The following is a 22,713-nucleotide window of genomic DNA, read 5'->3' as shown; positions in this document are numbered from 1 at the left end:
GCTGATTTTTACCAGTTCAAGCATGGCTGTACAGTGTCGGCATCCTTCATCTATGTCTTTTACACAGAACCCAGCAAAATTGAATATATGAGACTGCATCTGATGTGATGGCAAGTATGGCACAGAGTGACTGTTTTAACCAAACTGAACTCTTCTGACAAACGAGAATGAGGCACGTTAATGCACATTATGTTGTCCTCAACGATCAGGAAATATGTCAGCAAATAAGCCATGAGGAAATATATCTTATGTTGAGTTTTCTCATTGGAATAATAAAGGCAGATCCTTGTGTTGGTTTTAATTAATAAGGAGCCATCCTTAACACCTAGCCCCCCATCCTCCATTCCCAGTTGTACAGGGCCCTCACCCCAATCTGGCTCCCTGCCGGGTAACCCTGGCTGGGGCAGTGCAGATGGAAGAGGGCCTCCCTCTGAGTGCCGTGCCTCTGACAGCTTGTGAAGGGCCCACATGGGTCGGCCAAGCCCAGCCAGCAGCCCCTTATCACACTCACAGCCCTCCCTCAGTCGGCAAAAGTGTGGCGTAGGCATTACGCACACACAGACACACGCACGGCCGAGAACTCATGAACAGTGCATACCAAGTAGGGCCTTGAGATCCCCCAGCCAGCAAGTTGGACCAACCTCGGCAGCTGCAGAGGTTAAACCCCCCTCTAACCTATCAAAGAAGAAAAGCAGAGGAGAGATGGAGGGAGGCACGGAGGCAATGGATAAAAAAGGAGGAGAAAGTATATCTTCATGTTCACTGGAATGTCTGCCCAGGCATCAATTCCCCCTGTGGCTGTCATTGGCAAGGTCAGGCTGGCAGATAGTGGAACGCTGCCTGCTTAGAGAGTTTTTTATTTATTTATTTTTTAAAGCAAGTTCACTGGTCAGTGTTATTGCTTGAGATACTTAAATACATTTTTGTGATTTATTTTCAATTTCATTTTGTTGCAATTTTGTTCATGCTATCTGATTGAAGAAGACTGTCTTAATTAGCCAAAAGCAAATTAAAGTTATACCCTAGAGAGACACTAGAGGTGCTGTTGTCCAATGAAAAGCTGTGCATATAAAGATGACGGTTTTTTTTTTCATTTCCAATGGAAAAATGCCCCTTTAATGTTACATTATTTTTTTGTACTTTATCCCAAATGTGTAAAAATATTTTTTTTGACATTCATTCAAGCTTTTTCACTCTAATTTCATCCAGCTATGCCTTTATGGACCTTGCTTGTACCGTACTGAAAGGCAAAAAAGGGCTGTTACCCCTAACATTGGGAGCAGTCGAAATCCAAATGTCTTCATCAGATGTTGAATTAATATTCAGTGTCTGCTACGGGTCAGCACAGTGGTAGAGTGGTAAGCATGAAGACCTCACAGTTCTAAGGGTTGGGGTTCAAATCTCACCTCTGACCTCCTCTAGTGTGGAATATGCATGTTTTCCCTATGAATGCACGGCTTTTCTGTCGAGTGCTCCTTCCACACTAATTCCCAAAACATCCACATCAAAAGGAAAGTAAGCACTATTTCTTTATGAATCGACAGCATTAGCTATCCATGATAAATATCATCTGTGAAAAAAAAATCTGCCATTTCTTAGTCTAATCTTGTGCCTTTAATTTCATACACAAGGAACCACAGAACCCCAGGAAAAACAGCCATTCAAAGATAGCAACCGTGACTTCCGATGTGCCAAACAGGAAAAAATGTTTTTATTTTTCAATTGCCAAACACTTCTTTTAAATCAGTGGAATACCTGGCATTTTCCATTGGTGAAAACTTGTGTGTGATGGTTGTTTGTCTACATATGCCCTCTGTTTGGCTCTCTTTTATGTTCGGCTGGGATAGGAGCTGTGACCCTAATGAGGACAAGTGCGACTGAGAATGGAAGGATGGGTAACTAAGGGGTCAATACTTTAATGCTGGCACATAAGGGAGGTAAAACTAGAACAGAAATGTAATTCTTTGAAGTCAGTGTTTTTAGATATCTTGTCATATTTCTGTGGCCTTTTTTTTTAAACTCTCAATGTCATTGTACTCACTCATATTGTTTGTCTATCCTGTATATTATCACCATGTTTGTATGAATTGATGGGGCATGGTGTAATCTGTGAGAACACCCTGCATCATCCCTGTATTATTTGAATAGGTTTGAATATGTTAATCTCCACCTCTGTCTATATTGAATTCACCATGGCAGCTCTGCAGGCAATGTTAGCTCGCTGTGATCCCGACGACGACTTTGGCTTTGAGGCTGCCGCCGCTGTAATGATAGTAATTCAAACAACACGATAATGGGGAGCGGGGTGGGATAAGCAGCCAAATCATATCATATAGCACACAGGTCTGAGAAAGAGAGAAGGAGTGAGACAAATAGAGAGGAGGATATTGTGAATTCAGAGGTAATTTATATTCCCCCCTTAGTAAGACAGTAGCTTGCTTCAGCCTGCGCGTTTAGCCGTGGCAATCTTCAGGGCAGATGACATGTTCTGTGCCTTTTTATTTATTAATTTTACACCATCTCGTCGCAGGAAACATGACGTCTCTGCGTAACCAGAGGCGATGGAGGAGCGAGCAGAGCGGAGAGCAGAAGGAGACAAACGACTCTATCATTCTCTCTGTCTCTCTAGGTCATGCTTCTCCAGCTCACTCATGCTCATTCCCTTTGTTTAAAGTTTGGAGTGTGTGCCAGGCGTGCCCCTCTAAAGCCTCTGTGTGGAGGAATCCATTATGTTTGTATTTTGGCACGGATGAAAGGATTTGGGTGGAACCGTGATGACTTTATAAACAGTTATAGCTCATTTGTTTGAGGAGCCAGAAGGCTTTCATATTACAATAACTTTTCGACAAATTTTGCCGTAGCTGAGAACAAGACTTCCTTCTCTGGTATTTATATAACGTAGTACTGAATTTATTCTGTGCGGATGCGAGTAGTCAAGCTCATTTGTCAAGGGGGTGACGGCATCTCTGTGAAGTGGGAATTACCCGCCGCTATACAGTTTCAATAAGGAGTGCCATTCATACACCGCCTCACTTTGCCCCGCTGACTGGGAGTTATTGATAGAGCGGGTATACACACATGCTCAAGTACACGGCGCACTATTGACTCTACCCACTGCTGTTCTGAACTCCTCTTTGTTTGTGTGGGAAGCTGCATTTACATAAGAGGCTTATGTCAGCTGCCACATAGTTTGCTCACTTACTTCAATGAAAAACAAAAAGGACAAAAGCTATTGTCCCTTTAAGTCATGATTTTTGGATTTCTCCAAGCTGGTGTGTGCGCCGTTCAGAGAGATGTGGGGGCGATGAGGCCAGTCAAAAGGTTTGATGGGTTTTCCAGCACTGAATGCAGCACGACAATCTGGTTAGAGGGGGTGGCAACTCAGACGCTTGTTTGTTTACTAAATTGCGGGCCATTACACAACCTCGCATTTTTGATGGGAGATTGATAAATTATTGACTGCAGGCTTGGAAAACAATTGGAGCGGTGATTCATACATGCATTCATGCATCAGGGTTGGGGTTAGGGACTATACTTTAGCCTTGTTTCCATTTACTTAATTCTTTGTTTGCTTGTAATGAGAGAGATTACCTATAAGTACACAACTCTTAAGTTTTGTTGTTTCCATGCTTACTATGGGACTCAGGATGTTGTGATCATGTCTTCTTCAATTTCTCAGTGAATACACTGTGAAGTGGTCCCCAGCAATTTACAGGGGTTGTGGACTGCCGGGCCAGACTGCAAATACTGAAAATCCGCTAATAGGCAAAAAGCCTCAGTGTGGTCTCGTCTGTCTAAAGGGCATACTGCCTGAAGCAATGTAGCTTATCAATACACATTTTGGCAAATCCCGATCAAGTGATTTCAGTGACCATCGTTTTTCGTATTTCTTCCTTTAACAAAAGAACCTCATGCATATTGTTGCAGATGTTCCTTTGTTCTTGTCCTTGTTTTAGCCACAAAAAGGTGACCTACTCCACATTTGCTTCCATTTTTACTTCCTGTACACATCCCAATAGTTTTTTCCATATGGAGCGTTTGACGCATACATCAAAATGGAGAGGTAGAGTTTACAGGTGAATATGGAGGCCAGTGATCTCAGAAAAGACCAAACAAAGCTCTCCAGTCACTTCCTGCTGAATAGTTTCGAATGCTTTTGTGCAAAATTTGATTTACGTGGATGAATGCATGTTAATCCTCTGCACATTGAAATTCTTTACCAGAGCATTCAAGTGTCAACATATTGGAACAATAGAATGTTTCTTAAGTTAATAATTATTTCAAACTCATTTTTGAAGCTTGACTGCAAATGTACCAAGACATTTTGGGCGGACAAACATTACTTTCACTCGTAAAATGCGGGACTGTCTAATTTATCACTTCCTGCAATGTAAATTGTTTTATGCCTCTGATTTTGTTTTCTTTTTTTCTCTACAAGCAAGCAATGGAGGATCTGATGGAGGACGAGGATGAGGATTTTGACAAAGATGACAGGGTAATTATTCCCTTTCAGGAATACAGTTCTGCGAACACACACACACACACATGCACACAAATAAAAATACGTACACGTACTGCCTCAGGGCGGATGCAGGTTACTTGTCGACAGGGAACTCGGGAAGATGTGAGAAATACTATGTTTTTTCCTCACCCCTTCTCCTCCCTTGCTTGGGGCACAAACTCATGTACAAACATTGTATAGCCTTTTAACCTTTTTGACAGCGCATTTCTCGCCTTTTATTCTCCTGCAGTGTGTTCTGCTCCAGTCAAGTTTGGTCCACTATCCCTCTCCCACCCTGCCTTTAGCATGTTGGTGGAATTACATTACTACCGTCATGCTTCAGTTCTGTTTCCTGAGAACATGCACCCATACAAAGTGCTTAGTTGGCTATTTAGGTCCATTCAGTGGCCCTTTATGTCGCAATAAAACAGCATCTGGGCTTGTCCAGACACTATCAGGTAACAACAGGTGGCTGCTTTACTGGCTCTGGTCGTTTACACTGCAGGAACAGCTACTGAAACAAATGCCATCAGATAGATTACAGTAGTTGTTTAAATGGAAATTGAAATGCGGGAGCAGCTGTGTTTCCATTGTCCATCTTGTGCTGGAGATACATTTCAATTTGATACCATGGAGTGAAAAGAACATACAAAATAAAGAAGGGGAACCCTGAAAGAAAAGTAATGGAAGCCTTCAAAAGTGCGCAAAACCTGGGAAGAAAAATTGGACAAGCTGTTAGTTGATGCCTTAAAGCCATAATTCAGCAATGTAAAGGTTAGTAGGCTAAGATGTAGTAATTTGCATGTTTTTATTTGGTAATCTATTTGGTGGGACAAAACTCTCGAGGTTTGTAGTGGTAATTGTAAAGCCCTTTGACCAGGCAATTTGATATCTGGAAATGATTTTGCCCCGAGGATATTCTTTATGCTGAATTTACTTTGAAAATCCCCACATGTATCCTTGTATTCTGCTTATTTGGTGTTGCAAGTTCAAGTTGGCGACAAAAGAGTTAAAAAAAAAAGCCACACAAAAACACACACACACACAGTGCAGATGGTCGAATTGTCGTCCCAGCAATAAGTCAGGCAATCAGTCAAGCAGCATGCCAGTTGGCTGACGAGGATACGTGAGCATTACATCCTCTCCATGGTTGTGAAGTTCCAAGGCTGAAAAGGTGGTGAGCACTGATTGAAGACATGCGCTAAGCAAACTTCAATCTTTTCTTTGTCTGTGTACCATCACGGCAGTATATTCCCTACCTCCTCTCAGGAAAAAATAAAAGAAAAATACAAGCAAATGAAAAGCAGAAGATTATACATTCTGTAATACATTGGAGACTTTCATATTGAAATGAGGTCCGGCAGCATCTTCTCCGGCCTCCTTCACATTTTGGTGCCAAACTGATTTATTCCGCAGGCCGTGCTCTCTGTGCTCACCGGCGCCTGGGACGCCGGATAGCACAGCAGCCACAAAGGCTACAATTTGCCAACTCTGGCTTCATACGTTTTGATCTATTGCTCCCTTCAACTGCTAGCATTTCATTTGAGCTCTAGGGAAGTTTAAAGGGGGTATTTTCCCCTTTCTTTGCCTATATCTCGCCCCCTGTTTGCTCCATCCATCAATTGATGCTTCTCCTGCATGTTTTTGCCTTCATCCTGACAAATAGTCTCTCTCTGCCGCCGCTACTCTATCACCTGGTTAAGTGCAGAACAAATTCAAGACCTAACAAATTGGTCTTTTACATTCGATAACAGTCTTTTTTACATCGGGCATTGGATGCAGCTTCAGACAGTTTGACAGCCTTTGAAAAGCCTGTCAATGAGGCTCCTTTTTATGCTGCAGGCCAATGTGAGCAGAGATGAGGGAGAGTGAAAAGGAGAGAGTGAAAAAAGATTGATAAATGTGCCAAAGACTCATTTTAATTGAACTTGAAGCACATGTTGCAAGTACGCACAATTCATCCCAGATGTTTACTCCAGCCATGTGCGCCACAAGGCAGCTATTAGCTGGATAACCTTTGCTCCAAAGGCTAAATGGGGTATTACATGGCCAAAACCCGGAGCACCTGTTTTTCATTGTGCAAAAGACCCCTACAGCCTGGGATCACATTGTGTTTTGACTGATGAGATTGCAGGGGAAACATGCAAATTGACTTTCTTCAACGAGAACAGATATTGGTCACTTCAGATTAATGAAAGTCCAACAACTCGACAAATTTAACAAAGTTTTTACAGTCAAACCAGGCTTACATTGTGGGTATAAAAAGACTACACCTGTTGTATAGGAAGCACATTTTTGACCAAGATAAGTCAATACTAGACTTACATTAACGTGACCTATAACGAACCGTACTGAAGAATTTTTTTCAATCTTTTCAAGAGGTGAAGTCAAAATAAACAACTACAATCATGAAACACACCATTTTATTAATGGGATGTGGCTTTGTTCAGAATTAGTCACATTTCACCACAGTTTTGGGAGATTTTTTTATGGTCTGATGAAGCCAAGGGTGAGCATTTTGGCCATTATGCCAAAAGGTACAGTATGTTTGGTGTAAACAACACTGCTCATCCCCAAAAGAACACCAAAGTGCACCATGGTAGTGACACCATCATGGACAAGCGCAGTTTTTTAGTTTGCCTTTGACAAGGTAGATAGGTCAGAAATGGCAGTCACTGCTAACACAAACCCATCAGGCATCTGCTAAAAAACAGGAAGAAAAAAAAGTCAGAAAAGCCTAAGAGAACAGCTAATCTTCATCAGAGGCACTTTAAATGGAATTAGGGTTTTGGCTGACATGAGTTTGAATGGGATTGCATAAGTCTGAACTATACCCCTCCCCAGTTATAGGAGTGTGCACATGTGTTTGATTTCATTTAGGTTGTACAGGTTGTAGGTCAGATAAATTTTGCAAAACATTTTGAAACAATGCTGTATATTCTGGTGGTATTTTCTTAAAGCTCAAAAAACCTGCCATTTCAACAGGAATGTGTAGCCCTTTTTATCTCCACATAAAAATAATAACATCTTCCGTGGTGTATGTCGCTTTTGTTCTATCTTTTCAAAGTTGGTGTGTATCCTTTAGACTTGGTTCCGATCCATAATACATTTAACAATATATGATACACTACATACTGTATTTAGGGTTTGTTATTGAATCTATATTTACATTGTTCATAAGGAGTTATTCATTTCCCACTTTACATTATATACCATAACAGTTCAATATACAGCACCTGAAATAAGTATTTAACATCAGAATCAGCTTTATTTTGACTGATTTATTCTGACTATTTTTGTCATTAAATATACTTCCAAAAGTGCTATTGAAAATTTCACCAGATGCTGAGAACAACCCAAATGATCCATACAAAGACATTTGAAAAAAAAAAAAAAAGGATCAAACATTAAGCTGTGCATAAAATGTGAAATAACACAGAAAACGTGCTGTGTACATAAAGAAACGGAGGTGGAAAAGGCATTGGAAAGCCAAGACAACCGCTAAAACCATTAATAATCAAACAGCAATTCTGCCCCTTATTAATGTAAATGAATTACAACTTGGCTTTGTCCTAATTGATGACCTACAAAAAGGTTTTAAGGTGTGAGTCAAGACACATCTCATGATGGTGTCTCAAGACCATCACAAACTAATTGTTGTAAAACATATCAATGTCATTGGTTGGAGGCGCATATCTAAACTTTTGAATGTTGCATTGCGCAAGGTTGGGGCCATAATACGTAAGTCGAAAGGCAATCATACCACCCTACATTTTCCTCAATCAGGTGCCATTGCTGTACTCCATTGCTAAATAAAAATCACATCAAAGCTATTTTAAGATTAGCTGAACAGCATTTGGACAAACTAGCGAAGTACTGTGAGAAGGTAATCTAGTCGGATGAAAGCAAAATTGAACTGTTTGGACGCCATATCGCACAACACGTTTGGAGGTGAAATGGCACTGGACATCACTCTAAAAACACCACAGCGACAGTAAGGTTGGTTAGCGAGAATATGATGGATTTGGGGCTGCTTCTCACCAAATGGTACTGGGAAAGTTATTAAAGGAAGAGTAAATGTGCAAATGTACCAAGACATTTTGGGCGTGTTCAATACTTTTTCCCTGTGTTATTTCACATTATTACACACATCTTAATTTCCAAGTTCATTTTTCTACTTTATTTTTTAATCTATGGATTACTTGGGTTGTTCCCATCATCTGGTGAAATTTTCAGGTCAGTAGCATGTTTGGAAATACAATAAATGAAAAAAAAAAAGATGACGTGTTAAATACTTATTTCAACTGGTGTATGTACCTTTGTGTGACTGCAGGACAACGGAAACGTAGCTTTTTGCCACAAAACATTCATCTGCAAGACCTACAGAGTGCAGCGTTGTTTATACCTGAGGGTTCTGTCACCTGCTGGTGCAGCACAGGCTTGGGCATTTCTGTTAACGTCCTCGAGAGCTATTTGTGTGTGTGTGTGTGTGTGTTGAGTGAAACAGTTGTCTCCCATATGAGGGAGGTAAAGCAAGCGAAAAAGAGAGCAAGAGTGAGGGAGAGAGGAGATTACCCTCACACGGTTGACTGGTCACTGAAGCGCCTGTGCACCGCTCAGCTAGGCTCCACTACCCTCAGGAGGACTTGACACAGATAAGATACACACTGCAATCATGTCCTGCTCACGGGCTTACTGCTCACTGCTCTCCTTGTCTCTTTTCTCCATGTCTATCTAGCCGTATCACACACACACACACGCACGCACACACATGCCGCATCCACATTTCTCCAATGCACCCTCATGTTCAGGACTAACACTGGGTGAAAGATGGCGAGTATTTATCAATATTCCTGATTTATAATCCCCATTTCTTTATCCAATGGAATATTTTGGCAGAATTCTATGAATGCACGCACACATAGTACTACGAGTCAATATGGTATAGCTACACACAGTACTGTGCAAAGATCTGTGGCACCATTAGATTTACCATTTGCTATACTGGTACAACCTTGTGTAAGATGACTTCATAGCACTCATTTACTAGAGCCCAGAGTGGATGGACAGTTAGTATTTGCTAAGTTAAAAAATAAAAACCTTTGTGCAGTGTCACATCTGATTGTGTTGGTTCAACTACTTGTTAGTTTTACTATATGGATGCACGTTTTACCACTTGCAGGTGATTCTACTCTAAAATTTACACCCACCTTCTATAATCACAATGCCAAGTTATCATTTATATAGCACCAGGACAGCCATTCCACCCCCCTGCTGACATATATAGTTTATTTATATTTTTTTTCTAGTAGAATAACAGCTTACAATTGACTGATGTTTAAAGAAAAAAAAAGATGTATGGTAAATTCATTCATATGCCAAAACAACAGTTGGCTCTGTGACGTAGGTCAGTGTAGCCAACCACAATACCCCAAAGAGGTACTGTATATCCCAGAAAAGACACAATAGCATAAATGGTCCATTGAGGAAAAGGGCAAGCATAATTGCCAACTGATTGCAAAGTGATTTTACTTCAAAAATTTTCTTGAAAAAATTAAGGGACCACTGCAACAATTAAATTAAGGATAGATTTCGGCGCCAATCCTGATTTAATGGATAATTGTCACAATCATACTGACGTTTTCAGAGGATGACCTAAACTTTTCATAGCTTCTTTACGTCACTGTGAAGATTTGTTAGCATGATATTTGCTGACATAAACTTTTGTTGCAATCTCTTTCAAGGGATTTTACAATATTCCCCCCCAAATAACTTTTTGTCACATTTGTTAACACAGTCACTATGATTTGACAGGCGAACATGAAAAATATGAGCTTGGTCACTGATGATGTAGTCATACACACACCTGGCTTTGGTGCGGACAGCATAGGTTCAATTTTCGCTCAGTGATGGTGTCGATATGCGCTCTGCGGATGACTGGCGGCCAGTTCGTGGTGTACTCTGCCTTTCATCTGAAGTTGGCTGGGATAGACTCCGGCACTCCTGCGGCCCTTGTGAGGATAACCGGCTTGGACAAATTTTAGGGCACGCATTGATAAAATAAAACTTAAATTGATAACATTTAGTGTTATAGACACACTCCATTAGGCCTGCCCCCGCAGTACATGATGCAGTCAAACCTCTATGGATTGCATAAAAAAGATTTGCTGAAACGACTCCACACATTGAGTGATTGTATTTATGGATGCCCTGAATAGCGAGCCTGTATACACAAATGATGCTGTAGAGACAGTATATTATACTTTATTACATTTCTTAAACCATAAAAAATATACTAATATTATGGATAAGCGGCTTGGAAAATGGACGGATCGTAGTTAAAGGTCAAGTGTCATCCCTATAAACATTCTAAAATAGATATTGTAATGAAAAATACATATAACATGATTCACTTTACGAAAAAATAAATGTGAGCGGAGAGCGCATCATCCATGCGCAAAGTTGCAGAAATGTCATTCTACGACATCCAAGTGGTCGCCATATTGGCTGCATCCTCTGTCCGTGATGCCACCCGGACATTCGCCAATGAAAAGACGCAGTGCACCCTACTATGGGAGACGAACACACCCCTTCTGACACGGAAGCTCTTTTCGAAAAGGAGAAAACCACACAACCGAGTGAAGTTACCGGGGCAGTATTACACTATTGTTTCAAGCCATATTCAGATGATATGCGATCACGGCCAAACCGTCGCCCCGTCCGATCCACTTCCGCGGCGGAGATGAGCTATTTTCAGTGTGAGTGAAAGAATTAATACAGTTTAGGGCTGTAAAATGAGACATTCTGTCGATGTGCGCCGGCGATTTACATTTTAACTCGCAGCAAAAACAGTGGCCGAATGATCTGCCCCTCACAAAAATATTAGCCAAACCATGCGCACTGCATGAGAGTTCAGTCACAATCACAATTTGTTGTAAAGAAGCCGGGTTATCTTCTGTGGCAGCAACTTCACAGGATCCAGCCCTTCTCACCCAGTTCCAGTCACAGCACCAGGCGATCATTCAGATAGCAACACGGCATAATGTAATTGCACTAAAGAGAGTGCCGGGAATTACATCACCCTTCAGTGGAGAGAAAAAAAATGCGATCGTGACTGAAATGTTCCGGGGAGGCTATTGAGCTTGCAGTGCAGCCGGGTTGTCCTCTGGTGTCAAGGGGTCCCTGCTGGCATAATGGGACTCCGCATTCTTTTCTTCTCGCTGCCTGTGAAGGATGAAAAGCATTCTGCTGTAAAAAGATGCTATTGACTTTTCCGCTTCATTTTTCTCATCCAATCTCCATCTGTTTTTCTTTTTTTTTTTCTTTGACGTTCTGCATAGACACGGGTTGAAACTGCATTTTAATCATGTTTTGCTAATAGTGGAAGGAATGGAAGGGGAGAGAGAGGAGGGTGAAAGAGATGCGCTGGAGCACCGTCCTTCTATGCAAACTATACACCATTGTTTGTTTGTTTCTCCCCTTTGTCACACATGCAGACATGAGGGGGATCTTTTCTCACCATCTCGATTCCCTCTAGACACATTCACGACTTTGTCTTCTTCATCTCATTTTTATACTCGAGCTTTTCCCTTTAGTTTGTAGGCTTGGTAAAATAAGATGAAACCTTTTCTTTCTTTCTTTCTTTCTTTCTTTTACCTTCCCATGAGGAGTTTGTTTTCTCGCTATGTTTGTGTGTTGATTTTTTGTTAGGAGTGAGTTGTGAGTAGCAAACTCCTACAATTTTTTTGTTGAACACATTAATTGCAAACATACGTTGTAAATGCAAACAGAAAGAATGTGCGCTTGCTGAAAGGGTGGACATCATTGGCTAATGTTAGCATTTAATGACACCATTGTGAACTTTTAAATTACTATTCTCTCTCTATTATACTATTATGAAAAATATAAGATACATGGTGAGAGTGACTATCTCGTAATTTGGTATAGACATTAAAAACCATTTAGGCTACTTTTTTTTTTTAAATACATGATCATTCAACCATTTATTACACACACTAGTTAGTAGAGCGTTTTGTGGGACACCAAAATCATTGCATTGGCATGTGTGAAATTTTTGGCCACTTACAGTGTATGTATAAAAAAATTCGAATGAGGACACCCACAGGCACTGAACATGAACATGCTGAACATGATTTTATTTGTGTTTAACAACATCCCAACTTCATTGGAATTGGGGTTGTACAGTAAAAGCAGTTAAACGAATGTTGTTCGTCTTAGCTGCAGGACGATTCTCAAACCTGTAGCCATAGCTTTACACCGTCATTTGTTTGATTAGTAAAGACAAATCTGACTGTAATCTATCCATAAGGACTGTAAACCAGAGGCCGGGGACGACAGCCGTGATAGAAACCATATCCTCGAGGATATGTTGTCTTCCTGGCACTTTGAGTGGATGCTAGCAATGATGGTAAGTGGGCATGCGTGTGGTTTACTCCACTATCTGCTACTGACTCCTGATGGTGTGCGTCACTGTCTTCTTGGGTTCACTGTCGGTTCCTTTAAGACTGTCTTGTCGGGTTTTACGTACCTGTCCCCTCTCCACATCAGTGTTGACCACCCACCCTCTTGCACGTTCTGAACTTAACCCCGTCCTGCCTTGGGGGCTTCACTGCTGCCTGTTCTTTAGGCTGATAGGGGGGCACTAGTGGGGCCTCTAGCATGGCAGTCCGCTCCTGTCTTTTTACTTACTTACTTCCCTGTAGTATTGCAAGGTGACAGCTGTAGATTGAAGTGTGATAGTGTGTTAACTGTTCTCTGTCTGTGGAATTGTAGGCTGTGAGGCGGAGTATTTCAGGGTGACTTTGGGAGTAACTCAAGCTAACAGCTGCTTTTCTTTTACCGTTGAGGGGGACACACCACACTTATTGATTCACATCAGCAGAGTCAACAAAAATCTGACATTCAGTCCCACTGTGGGGGGGTATGTTGATACTATTGTAGCACTATTGATGGGAAAGAAAGGATTATGTTGGTAGAGCTTTTGAAACACAAAAATAGCATTCTTCACTGAACTGAACCAAATGTATATTCAAACTAATGCCTCTTCCCCACCGCATGCTATATGCTTTACCTGACTCGCCTCACAAGTTTTGAACGCTAAAGAAATTTTCAAGTTGACTTCCATTCGGCTGGCGTGTTGCGGTGGATCCCTGCATCGAGCTTCTGCCTAGGACCGGGATTTTAATCTCACCCCCGCCTGTGTGGAGTTTGCATGCTCTCCCTGTGCCTGTGTGGGTTTTTTCCTGGCACTCCAGTTTCCTTTGACGTCCCAAAAGCATGCATGGTAGGTTAATGGAAGACTCTCAATTGCCCATAGGTGTGAATGTGAGTGAGGGTGCGAGTGGTTGTTTGTTTATATGTGGCCTGCGATTAGCTGGCAACCAGTTCAGTCTTCCTCCTGCAAAGATAGTTGGGTTAGGCTCCTGCACTCCCGCAACCCTTGTGTGGATAAGCACCTCAGAAAATGGATTGATGGACTTCCATGTGATGAAAGTCAAGTTGAGGTCCATTAATCAATGACATAACTGCTTCCTCCTCCCCTGCTTCTCAACCAAAGTCAACCGGGATAGGCTCGATCCTGCAACCCTGAGAAATAGTGGTACAGAAAATTGATGGATGAATGGTTCTAAAATATTGATCCCACTCAGAACTGAAAGCAAAAATGGAATAAAACATAGTTGTGCACCATTTACTTTAAACAGGAACATTTGCAATAATGTATTATCACAAATGTTATTTTTTTTTAATCATGCCAGGACAACTTGTTGGTGTTGAGATAAAGTTATGCCATGTCATTGTTTGAAAAATGTGTGACAAACGGGAACAGGTGGCCATAAGTTAATTAAGAACCCGCAAGCTAAACTTCCAGGGGCTTGTAGTCCCTCAGTACCTGAAACATACTATATGTAGACAGGTTCCTAGGCATTTGGGGGATTTAAGCGTGCTTGTGAGTGATTTTTCTTAAAAGTTGCCAAAGAACATTGCACAGAAAATCCCCATGCTCATTACGTCCTATGTTTACTTCCCGGCTGTTATTGTTCTGAATTACATACAAGAGCAGCTGAACCAACTGCACTTTTTCACTGATGAACTATGCATCAAAGTGCTCGAAAAGACATTCGCTCCACTGGAGGTGAGGAGTTCCTGTGTGCTCTCATGCACCCAAAGCGTACCTTCACCGAATGGGACGCACTCATTCTCCCGTGCGTCTCATTGGACAGAATGTGGAGCACAACACTTGACAGCAGTGTCGTCTGGATTTGAAAGTCAGACGTGTTAGCAGGCAACCGCCACCTTTTAACAAGAGTCATAAATCTGTAATGAGCACAGAAGATGCATATTTTATTTACTTTTTTGAAGACGTGATCCCTTCACTTCGTACGAGTGCACTCTTGCTGTTTTTTTTTCTACCCAAACAATATTTAAGACAGCACATTTTTAAAGCTATTTTTTCCCTTTTCTTTTTTTTGGTTAATATAGTATGTAATTACAAGCAAACAAAAATCAGCCACTTGGGACTTAAATTGATGAAGACAAAAAACAATTTCATTTTTAACAGGTGAAAGCAACAAAAGCAATAACTCTGTGGTGCATTCTGAGAGCTACATTACAGAATAAATTTTTGTTAGTTTTTGACACAAAATATTTTTTAAAATAGCCATCTCTGATAATGAAATGATTCCATGGGAAAAATGTTGAACATCACCAAAAGCAGTGGAATCATATACAGAAAAATAGGGACCACAATCCAGTCTTTGTATTTGTATTACTTAAAAAGTATATTAGCCAGTTTAATATGTTGAATGTCTAATATAATGATTATATCTATATTTCTTCCTCATGATAAAATTAAATACATTTGACGCAGCAGTTCAGCTGTTTAACGAAATAACATGATTATCACATTTTACCATTTTTTTAAGTCCAAAAATTGTTGTCACAAAACGTAGACGTGAAAGCAAGCACACAATTGCCTTTCTTTTACTTATCAGTTTGACAGCATATGTCAACAGGGAGTGACAAATACAGTAAATAGGAAGTGCATTTTGGCTGTTATTTGGATAAGTGAACTGTGTTGAACTTTGCACAGCATGTTCAGGGAGTTCACGCTTAAAAAGATTGATAGTGAAACAACGTAGCTTTATATCATTTTTGACGGCGAGCTATCATTGTTCTACCCTACAACAAGTAGTTTTGGTTGAATAATTCTACGTTTCAATCAAGCCCTGGCAGAAACCTAAAGATGGCTGCACAGTTATAGATGGCCCAAGAAAGATGGTGCAGAACACTAAAACCAGGCCAGCAGAAGACAAAAGTAACCCATCCATCACAGTCAGCCTGGCTCCATGCAAGAAGGACAAGCAAAGGAGACTGCAGTAGCAGGGGAGCAGAGGTGAGGGCGTCTAGGGGAGAACGGGGCAAGGTGGGTGCTCTTTGGGTTCATGTCCACGGGAGGTGAGAAAAGGGAACAAGCACAGAGGTCGTGGGGTGTTTGTCATTATGTGTGGGTGTTGCTGTGCTGACCTTGAAAGTGATGGAGTGGATGCAGTAGTGGAGGTGATGAGCGGCCTCACAGGGACACAAACTCACTCTAAGGCCACATAAACAGAACATATTTAACTGATTTGAAAACTTTTACTAAAGGTATCTCTCTTTTATCCCATGGTGACATTCCAGAACGGTGGACTAAAATCTGCAAAGTGGCAACCGTATTTTATCATTTGTATGCATTTTGAACCTTTATGCATTATGCCTGTACAAAATATGCATGTGAGATTCACATATTATTTCTGTCCACTTTGAGTCGCCATCCTCCTGTTCTAATCTACACTGTAGTATTTGTTACTTTTTTTGTTTTTGTTTCTTTTGTGTTTATCCATCCTTTGTAGGAATCAAAAACATTTTTGCAGTATCTTTAACTTGATGTTGAAGTGTGGCGTACTTTACTGTTAGTCCACACGGTAGTCTTCCCCCTTTTCCAATTCCTTGCGCTTGTTTCTGACTGGCTAAAATAGCTTTATGGTTAGAGGTTATACTGCCTCCTGTTGCTTTGGCATGCACTTGACAGACATGTCATGTGCCCTGATCTATTATTTATTACGTCTTTCGTGTGGACAGTGTTTTGGGACTATAAAGCAGGCTGAATTGTTTCTAAAAATACCAATGTAAGTGTCGACATAACCCTACAAAACTTTGTCTTGAGAAGAAGTCAAACTCGTAAGTTCCCACTTCTTTCTGTCTCTCCCTTGGCTCCTGTCTTTAACTTGTGTGTATATTTATCCATGCTGTGGGCAGGGAAGAGGTGAAGAGACTAATTACTTGTGTCGAACTTTGCCTGTGCCTTGTTCACCTCCAGCAGGAAGTCCTAACCATAGTTTGACTTTGGCTCTTATGAAATATACTTTTTTTGTCTCTTTATTTCCCTAACCATCACTTTCATCCATTTAAGCTTTTCAAATGGACATTGCCTGCCATAAAAGGTGTGAACTCAATGACATATGCAAAGTCACTGTTATGTGCAATAATCAGGCACTAGATTTGGAAATCATGCACTTCTCAGCTTTACTCACCAAACAAACATGCAAAAAAAAAAAAAAAGTAATATTTTTCTCAGCTAGAAATCATTTCTTCTCTCTCAACAAAATCAAAAAGGAAGCCGTGAGTTGCCCTCCGGGAGCCACATATTAACATTCTGTCACGTTTCATTTGACATTTCAATTTTTATAGTATGAGAGGAAAGAGAAACAGGTGCAATTTTAGCACACCAGTCACGTTTTGTTCAGACTAATCATGCAGTGTCAATGGGCTACAGTATACTGTATGCTGTTGTATTATATCTCTTTTTTTATATCATGTTCATGCTACAAGCCAACGAGAGAACAATAGGGTTTTTAGTCAAAACAACTCTTAAATTGGCTTTGTGCTTCCATCCAGATATAGGACAGATATTTGAGTCCATCGTAATTGACTTTGTCCTCAGTGTCCGCGCTTGTTTGGCTCTAGGCTTTAGGTCAGTGAAGGACAAAACGCCTTTGCAAAGTTTTCAACCTTTTCAATGCATGATAATGGTAGAGAGGCTCCGCACACGACCGCGTTGCACAAATTTCCTTTGCTAAATATTTAATCAGGTATTTGAGTGAGTTTCCCACAAGTCACTTACCCTGACCTAGCTGTTTCTGTGTACTGTATGCCTTCCTGCATCCACATCACTTTAACGAGCCTGCTTCATCTGTCCTCCATGATGAGAGCACTCGCACGGTGAACCAGCCCTGCCGCACTTCCACGCACAGTGGCTCTGCGTTCAAGTAATGCCTCAGAATTCCTGTCACACTTTCAAACATATGATGCAAACATTGGACACAAATCTCCCACCAAAGGATTGCTCGGTATTTCTCTTCCTTGCCCAATGAGAGATAATTGATGGCAAGGATTTTGTGATTCCCGTAGCAAATCGGGACTTTCTCTCAGTGCAGTTTACTAATCAGATTTTTCCACCAGGCTTTGATTTACATTCAATGACCCAACATTATCTTATATTAATGTAAGAATTGTCATGCACGTCTCATAATGTTGTGAAATAGACAATACAAGAGACACCAGAGTGCCGTTCTACAATACTCTACTGCAAAATGTAATGGCAATAATAAATTATATACAAACAAATACTCGACTTTACACCTATCTAACCAGATCGGTTTTGACCATTAATTTTATGCAGATTGATTTCGATGTAATTATTTGCTGATCGGTTCCGTAAAAGATACGTATTTTGCATCGAGTTTGTGTATGTTTGAATCCGAAAGCTAGTTTATTTTTTGCCTTGTCACGTGTCTTGTGATGTAGTACTGCAAATACCTGACGGCCAATGACATTTTTTAAAATATTGTAGGTGAAAAAACATGTCAGCAGTGTGGGAGTCTTGCGCAATGAGACAGACAACACATACTGTAAGCCATTGGCAATCTGTGCAAAAATGAAGTACCTCATGGGGAGAATACAGCAGACACCTGAAGAATGTACACAAGGAAGGAATGTACACATGCCTCAGTCACCAAACGGACGCTGATGCAAACAACACTAAACAACACCTGTGGGATAGTGAGAACGTTAGACTTGGCATGCCATCAACAGTATTTGTTAATGTAGAGTAATAGGAGTACTGTTTTACCGTCAGAGATTTGATTTGATTTTCTTTGCTGTTGTTAAAAGTAAGTTTACTATTATTGTCATTATTCTGAATTGGAATCTCTATTAATTGTAAATATTGCTTTTATCATATACGGCATTACTCTTCTGTACTGTACTGTACTGTACTTGTAATATGTTGCTTATGCTTGCTATGAGCTGACAGCAAAGAATACATATCCTACTTACAAGAGACAAAATAATTTAGATGGAATGTTATTTATTTCAATGCAGTCACAAATCTGTAGCTCTCCGACTGAGCTGGTAGTTACTATAACATATCGCCACAACACATTGCACATGAACCTGCAGTTGGAGTCCATTAAAATGCACAATGCTCCACTCGTGAGGCGGGGTTATTACACTATCTGTCGGAATGATTCAAGCTGGCGCTATCGTCTCAGGTGCCGGGATTTGTCACATCTGCCGAGCGCGACTGCCTACACTTTCAGCCAAGTCATATCGGAGCAGCGCTCAGTTGATCAGCTTTGTCTCCGGAAATATAAAACGGGCAGTTGTCCTCGTAGGAACGGGGTGAGACAGATGGACTGACAGGCCCTGCGTCCCCTTATAAAGGTCCTGGATTTTGAGCGGACCTCTTTAGAGACTCACCTCGCCTAGAAATCAATAAGAAAGAGCTTTGGATTTAACCTGGACAATGATGGAAAACCACCATGCGTCAATTTTGTCGTCCACACACAAACTCACAGAGTAAAGGAGGATACTGTCATTGTCTTTGTGTTGGTGTATACGTAATAATGTTTATAGAGTTACTCAGCAAGACCAGGTGTGCAAATCAAGCTGATCTAATAGCTGTAGGGTGTGTGAATGTGTGTGTGTGTGTGCGTATTAGGTTCCATTATAGGAACAGGTTGCCTGTCTCCATATGTGCACAGTGAGTGGGGAAGCTGGGAAAACAAGCTTCTCCATGCCTTTCCGTGTTATTACTACCTCCCGCCTCACCGAGTCTTGTTTGAAGACAGGAAATAGGAGTCAGACCGCAGTCCGAGGGGCATGTGGCAGTGGTTTATACTTGGGTGACCTCTGACTTATCCTGTGCACCCCCGCCCGCTCGCTCACGCCTCTCCCCCCGGCCTCTGCACTCGCTCCCCTGTGTCCCTCGAAGGTAAAAACGATCCCGCCCAGCCGGCTTTGGACGGGCCAGCCCGGGAAACCAGGGCAGTGTGGATGCTCTGAGATTTGTTTGAGTGAGCAATGAAAAGCAGATGGAAACTGATTCACCAGATGAGAAAGAAATAAAAGGAGACACGTAAAGCATTAACAAAGAAAAATAATCCTTTGCTTTGGGACTAATTATTTGTGTTTTTCTTGTGTGGTTTTGCCCTGGATTCAAAGTGGACTCCACAACTGTCTCATGGTTCATTTTTCACATTATCAAATCAAAGATGGAGAGCAGAAGATTAGAGGAGGTCTGAATGGAAAAAGATTGTGTTGAAGTTTGTGGTTCAGGGATTCTTCTACAACTACTATCTTCTTGTAGTATTCTGAAACCCACCCCCCCCATATTAATGTTTTCATTACAAGTTGCATTTTTTTCAAATTTTTTTGTATGACACACTATGTATACCTAAGTGTGGTCTAATATGTCACAGTAACATTATTTTTATAAATGGTGGGAATCTTAAAATAACATTTTAAGCAATAATTTTACGCTATCTAAAGGTGCAAACTTACTTGTATTGTTTCTTTTATTTAAATAGGACTCCCATCCATGACCAAACCTTGTCATATACTGATGGTACAAGCCAACATCTTGTGACACACCTTGTCAGAATCAGGCACGTTTACCCCAAAAAACCTACGTCGACACTAGTGAGGAACAGCGGTATGGAAAATGGATGGATGGATGAAAAGAGCGCCCCCTGTCACCTCATTGTGTCCAAATTCCTCTCGCTCCCATGAGTCAGGAGGCCCATTTACTGTTGCATGCCTTACTAAACTCTTCATTTCAGTAAGAGTGTGACGCCCTTCGGCTTTCAAAAGCAGACAAGCCCCCCCCCCCCCCCAAGCCCTCTCGATGGTGGCTGATGGCGTCAATGATAATGATGTCACGGCCGGTGACATCATCACAGCATGCCATGCGGTTGCACAATTAGGCTCAGCCTGATTTTGGCAGCGCCGAGAGGGAGAGAACTGGAAAAAAAAAAGAGGACCTAAAAGATTGATGTTTCCATTTGGCTTTCTGTTTAATTCTGCCATTCTATTAACATATTCAAATTGTCTTTGTGAGCTTTTGTACGGCGGAAAGCATTTTAATTTGTTCTGCCGACTTTATATCTCTATTACTGCCTGGAATGAACACAGTCAATTGGAGCAGGATATCGGGCGATTTGGCTCCCCGGCGCAAGCCTTTGACGCTCTTTAACACGTATTGTTTCCACTAAGATGCCTTTGCCCAGCCTCTCTCCTTTCCATTTCTCTTTGCTCCCTGCTCCCTTACATCTCTTCCTGTTGCACCCTGTCTGTTTATTCCTCCCTTTGCCCACAACCCTATCTGTGCCTTTGCAGGACTCTGAGAGAAAGGGCTTCATGAACAAGCTTTATGCCATTCAGGACGTGTGTATCAGTGTGCAGAATGCTCTGGATGAAGTGGCCTCCTATGGCGAGAGGATAAAGAAGTGAGTCGTAAGCCTGCTCCTCGGCGCCCGGCCCGCTGCGCTTTGTGCTGGGCTCCACACGTCCCAGTGTTTTTCTGCATTGCCAGTTTGCCCCACTTTGCCTTGCCAGCCTGATTAGAACTTACTTGCTGGGAGATGCTGCCTGCATGACAAACAGATGATCCTCCATTCCACTGAATCATGCACTGCTTAAACACCCCGACGGTGCCGTCAATATTTTCTCACGACCCTTTTCTTATCTTTGCAGCACTTTTAATTGGACTGTGCCTTTCCTAAGCTGGCTGGCCATTGTCGCTCTTGGATTGGCGACCGTCATCATTTACTTCATCCCACTAAGATACATCGTGCTAGCCTGGGGTAAGCCGTACGACACGTACAGTCATGCTTTGAGATACGAGTGACCTGACTTGTGAGTATTTTGAGATCTGAGCTTTCGTTGTGCTTTGAGTTGTGTGCAAAAATTTGAGATACTCTCACTGTGTATGTAGTGGCAGTTAACAATTTTTCCAAAAGAGGCCTAAAGCTGTTTATTGCCACCCAGTTAGGTTACTCTCAACCTAAACATAAAACAGACAAAACAAGAACATCATTTTACCTTGAAGTCCCACATGCTCTAGTATGACACTACTCACACATATATTCTTTATCCTCTGCGAAGAACAAGAAATATTACTGTGACTTACTAAAGAGCTTAGACTGGCTCCATGCATAGTGTATCTGTATATCTGTATTATACTGCTAGTATAGTTAGCCAGGGCACACACACAAAAAGGAGCAGCACAATGGCTATTGAATAGAAGTAAAACAAAAGAGAGGGACAATAAAAAAATTTTATTTTAAATTACAGCATTTAATTTTTATTCAATTATTAATGATTCAATACATAATTGACTTAATTGAAAACACTACCATATGTTTTTATATAGTACAATATTATATTTATTAAAAAACATGAGTCATATTCTTTGGGTGTTGTTTGGAAGGCTGGAACAGATTGCATTCATTGTAAATAGGGGAGGATGATTTGGAAGACGATGACATATTTTCAAATAAGTACATAAAACAACTCATGTGGAGACTTCACTGCAGAAAATACATACCTGCCTCCAAGTTCTGAGGTTTGGGGTTCAAATGCAGGGTGTGGCCTTCCTGTGTGGTGTTTGCATGTTCTCCCAAGACATTTTTGCCTTATTCAACTGCTAGAATGAAGCAGTCGAGTTTTTGAAAAGCCCGGACTTTTGCTGGGAATCCGTTTCCTAGTGGTACCGAATGTTGTGACCTGAGTGGCGTAGTAAAAGGGATGATGCCCACTTTTAATTTCTTCCCGTTCATTCCCTCTTCTCACATCTTTCTCCATGTCCCGATACA

The 22,713-nt window shown here is 41.3% G+C and overlaps 1 protein-coding gene across 1 annotated transcript in view; it reads left to right on the top strand.

Moving 5' to 3' along the window:
* Positions 1-22,713, top strand: part of LOC133499730 (multiple C2 and transmembrane domain-containing protein 1-like) — a 119,424-nt gene that overhangs the window by 87,753 nt on the left and 8,958 nt on the right. Inside the window, exons 17-20 of the mRNA XM_061818030.1 lie at positions 4,439-4,495; positions 12,831-12,929; positions 21,236-21,345; positions 21,593-21,702. Of these exons, the coding sequence (XP_061674014.1) occupies positions 4,439-4,495; positions 12,831-12,929; positions 21,236-21,345; positions 21,593-21,702 (376 nt within the window). The remainder of the gene's footprint in view (positions 1-4,438; positions 4,496-12,830; positions 12,930-21,235; positions 21,346-21,592; positions 21,703-22,713) is intronic.

The sequence above is a fragment of the Syngnathoides biaculeatus genome, chromosome 4, assembly GCF_019802595.1.
Source record: "Syngnathoides biaculeatus isolate LvHL_M chromosome 4, ASM1980259v1, whole genome shotgun sequence".
NCBI lineage: Eukaryota > Metazoa > Chordata > Actinopteri > Syngnathiformes > Syngnathidae > Syngnathoides > Syngnathoides biaculeatus.
The sequence above is the reverse complement of the archived record's forward strand: the minus strand, read 5'-3'. Positions and strand labels throughout refer to the sequence as shown.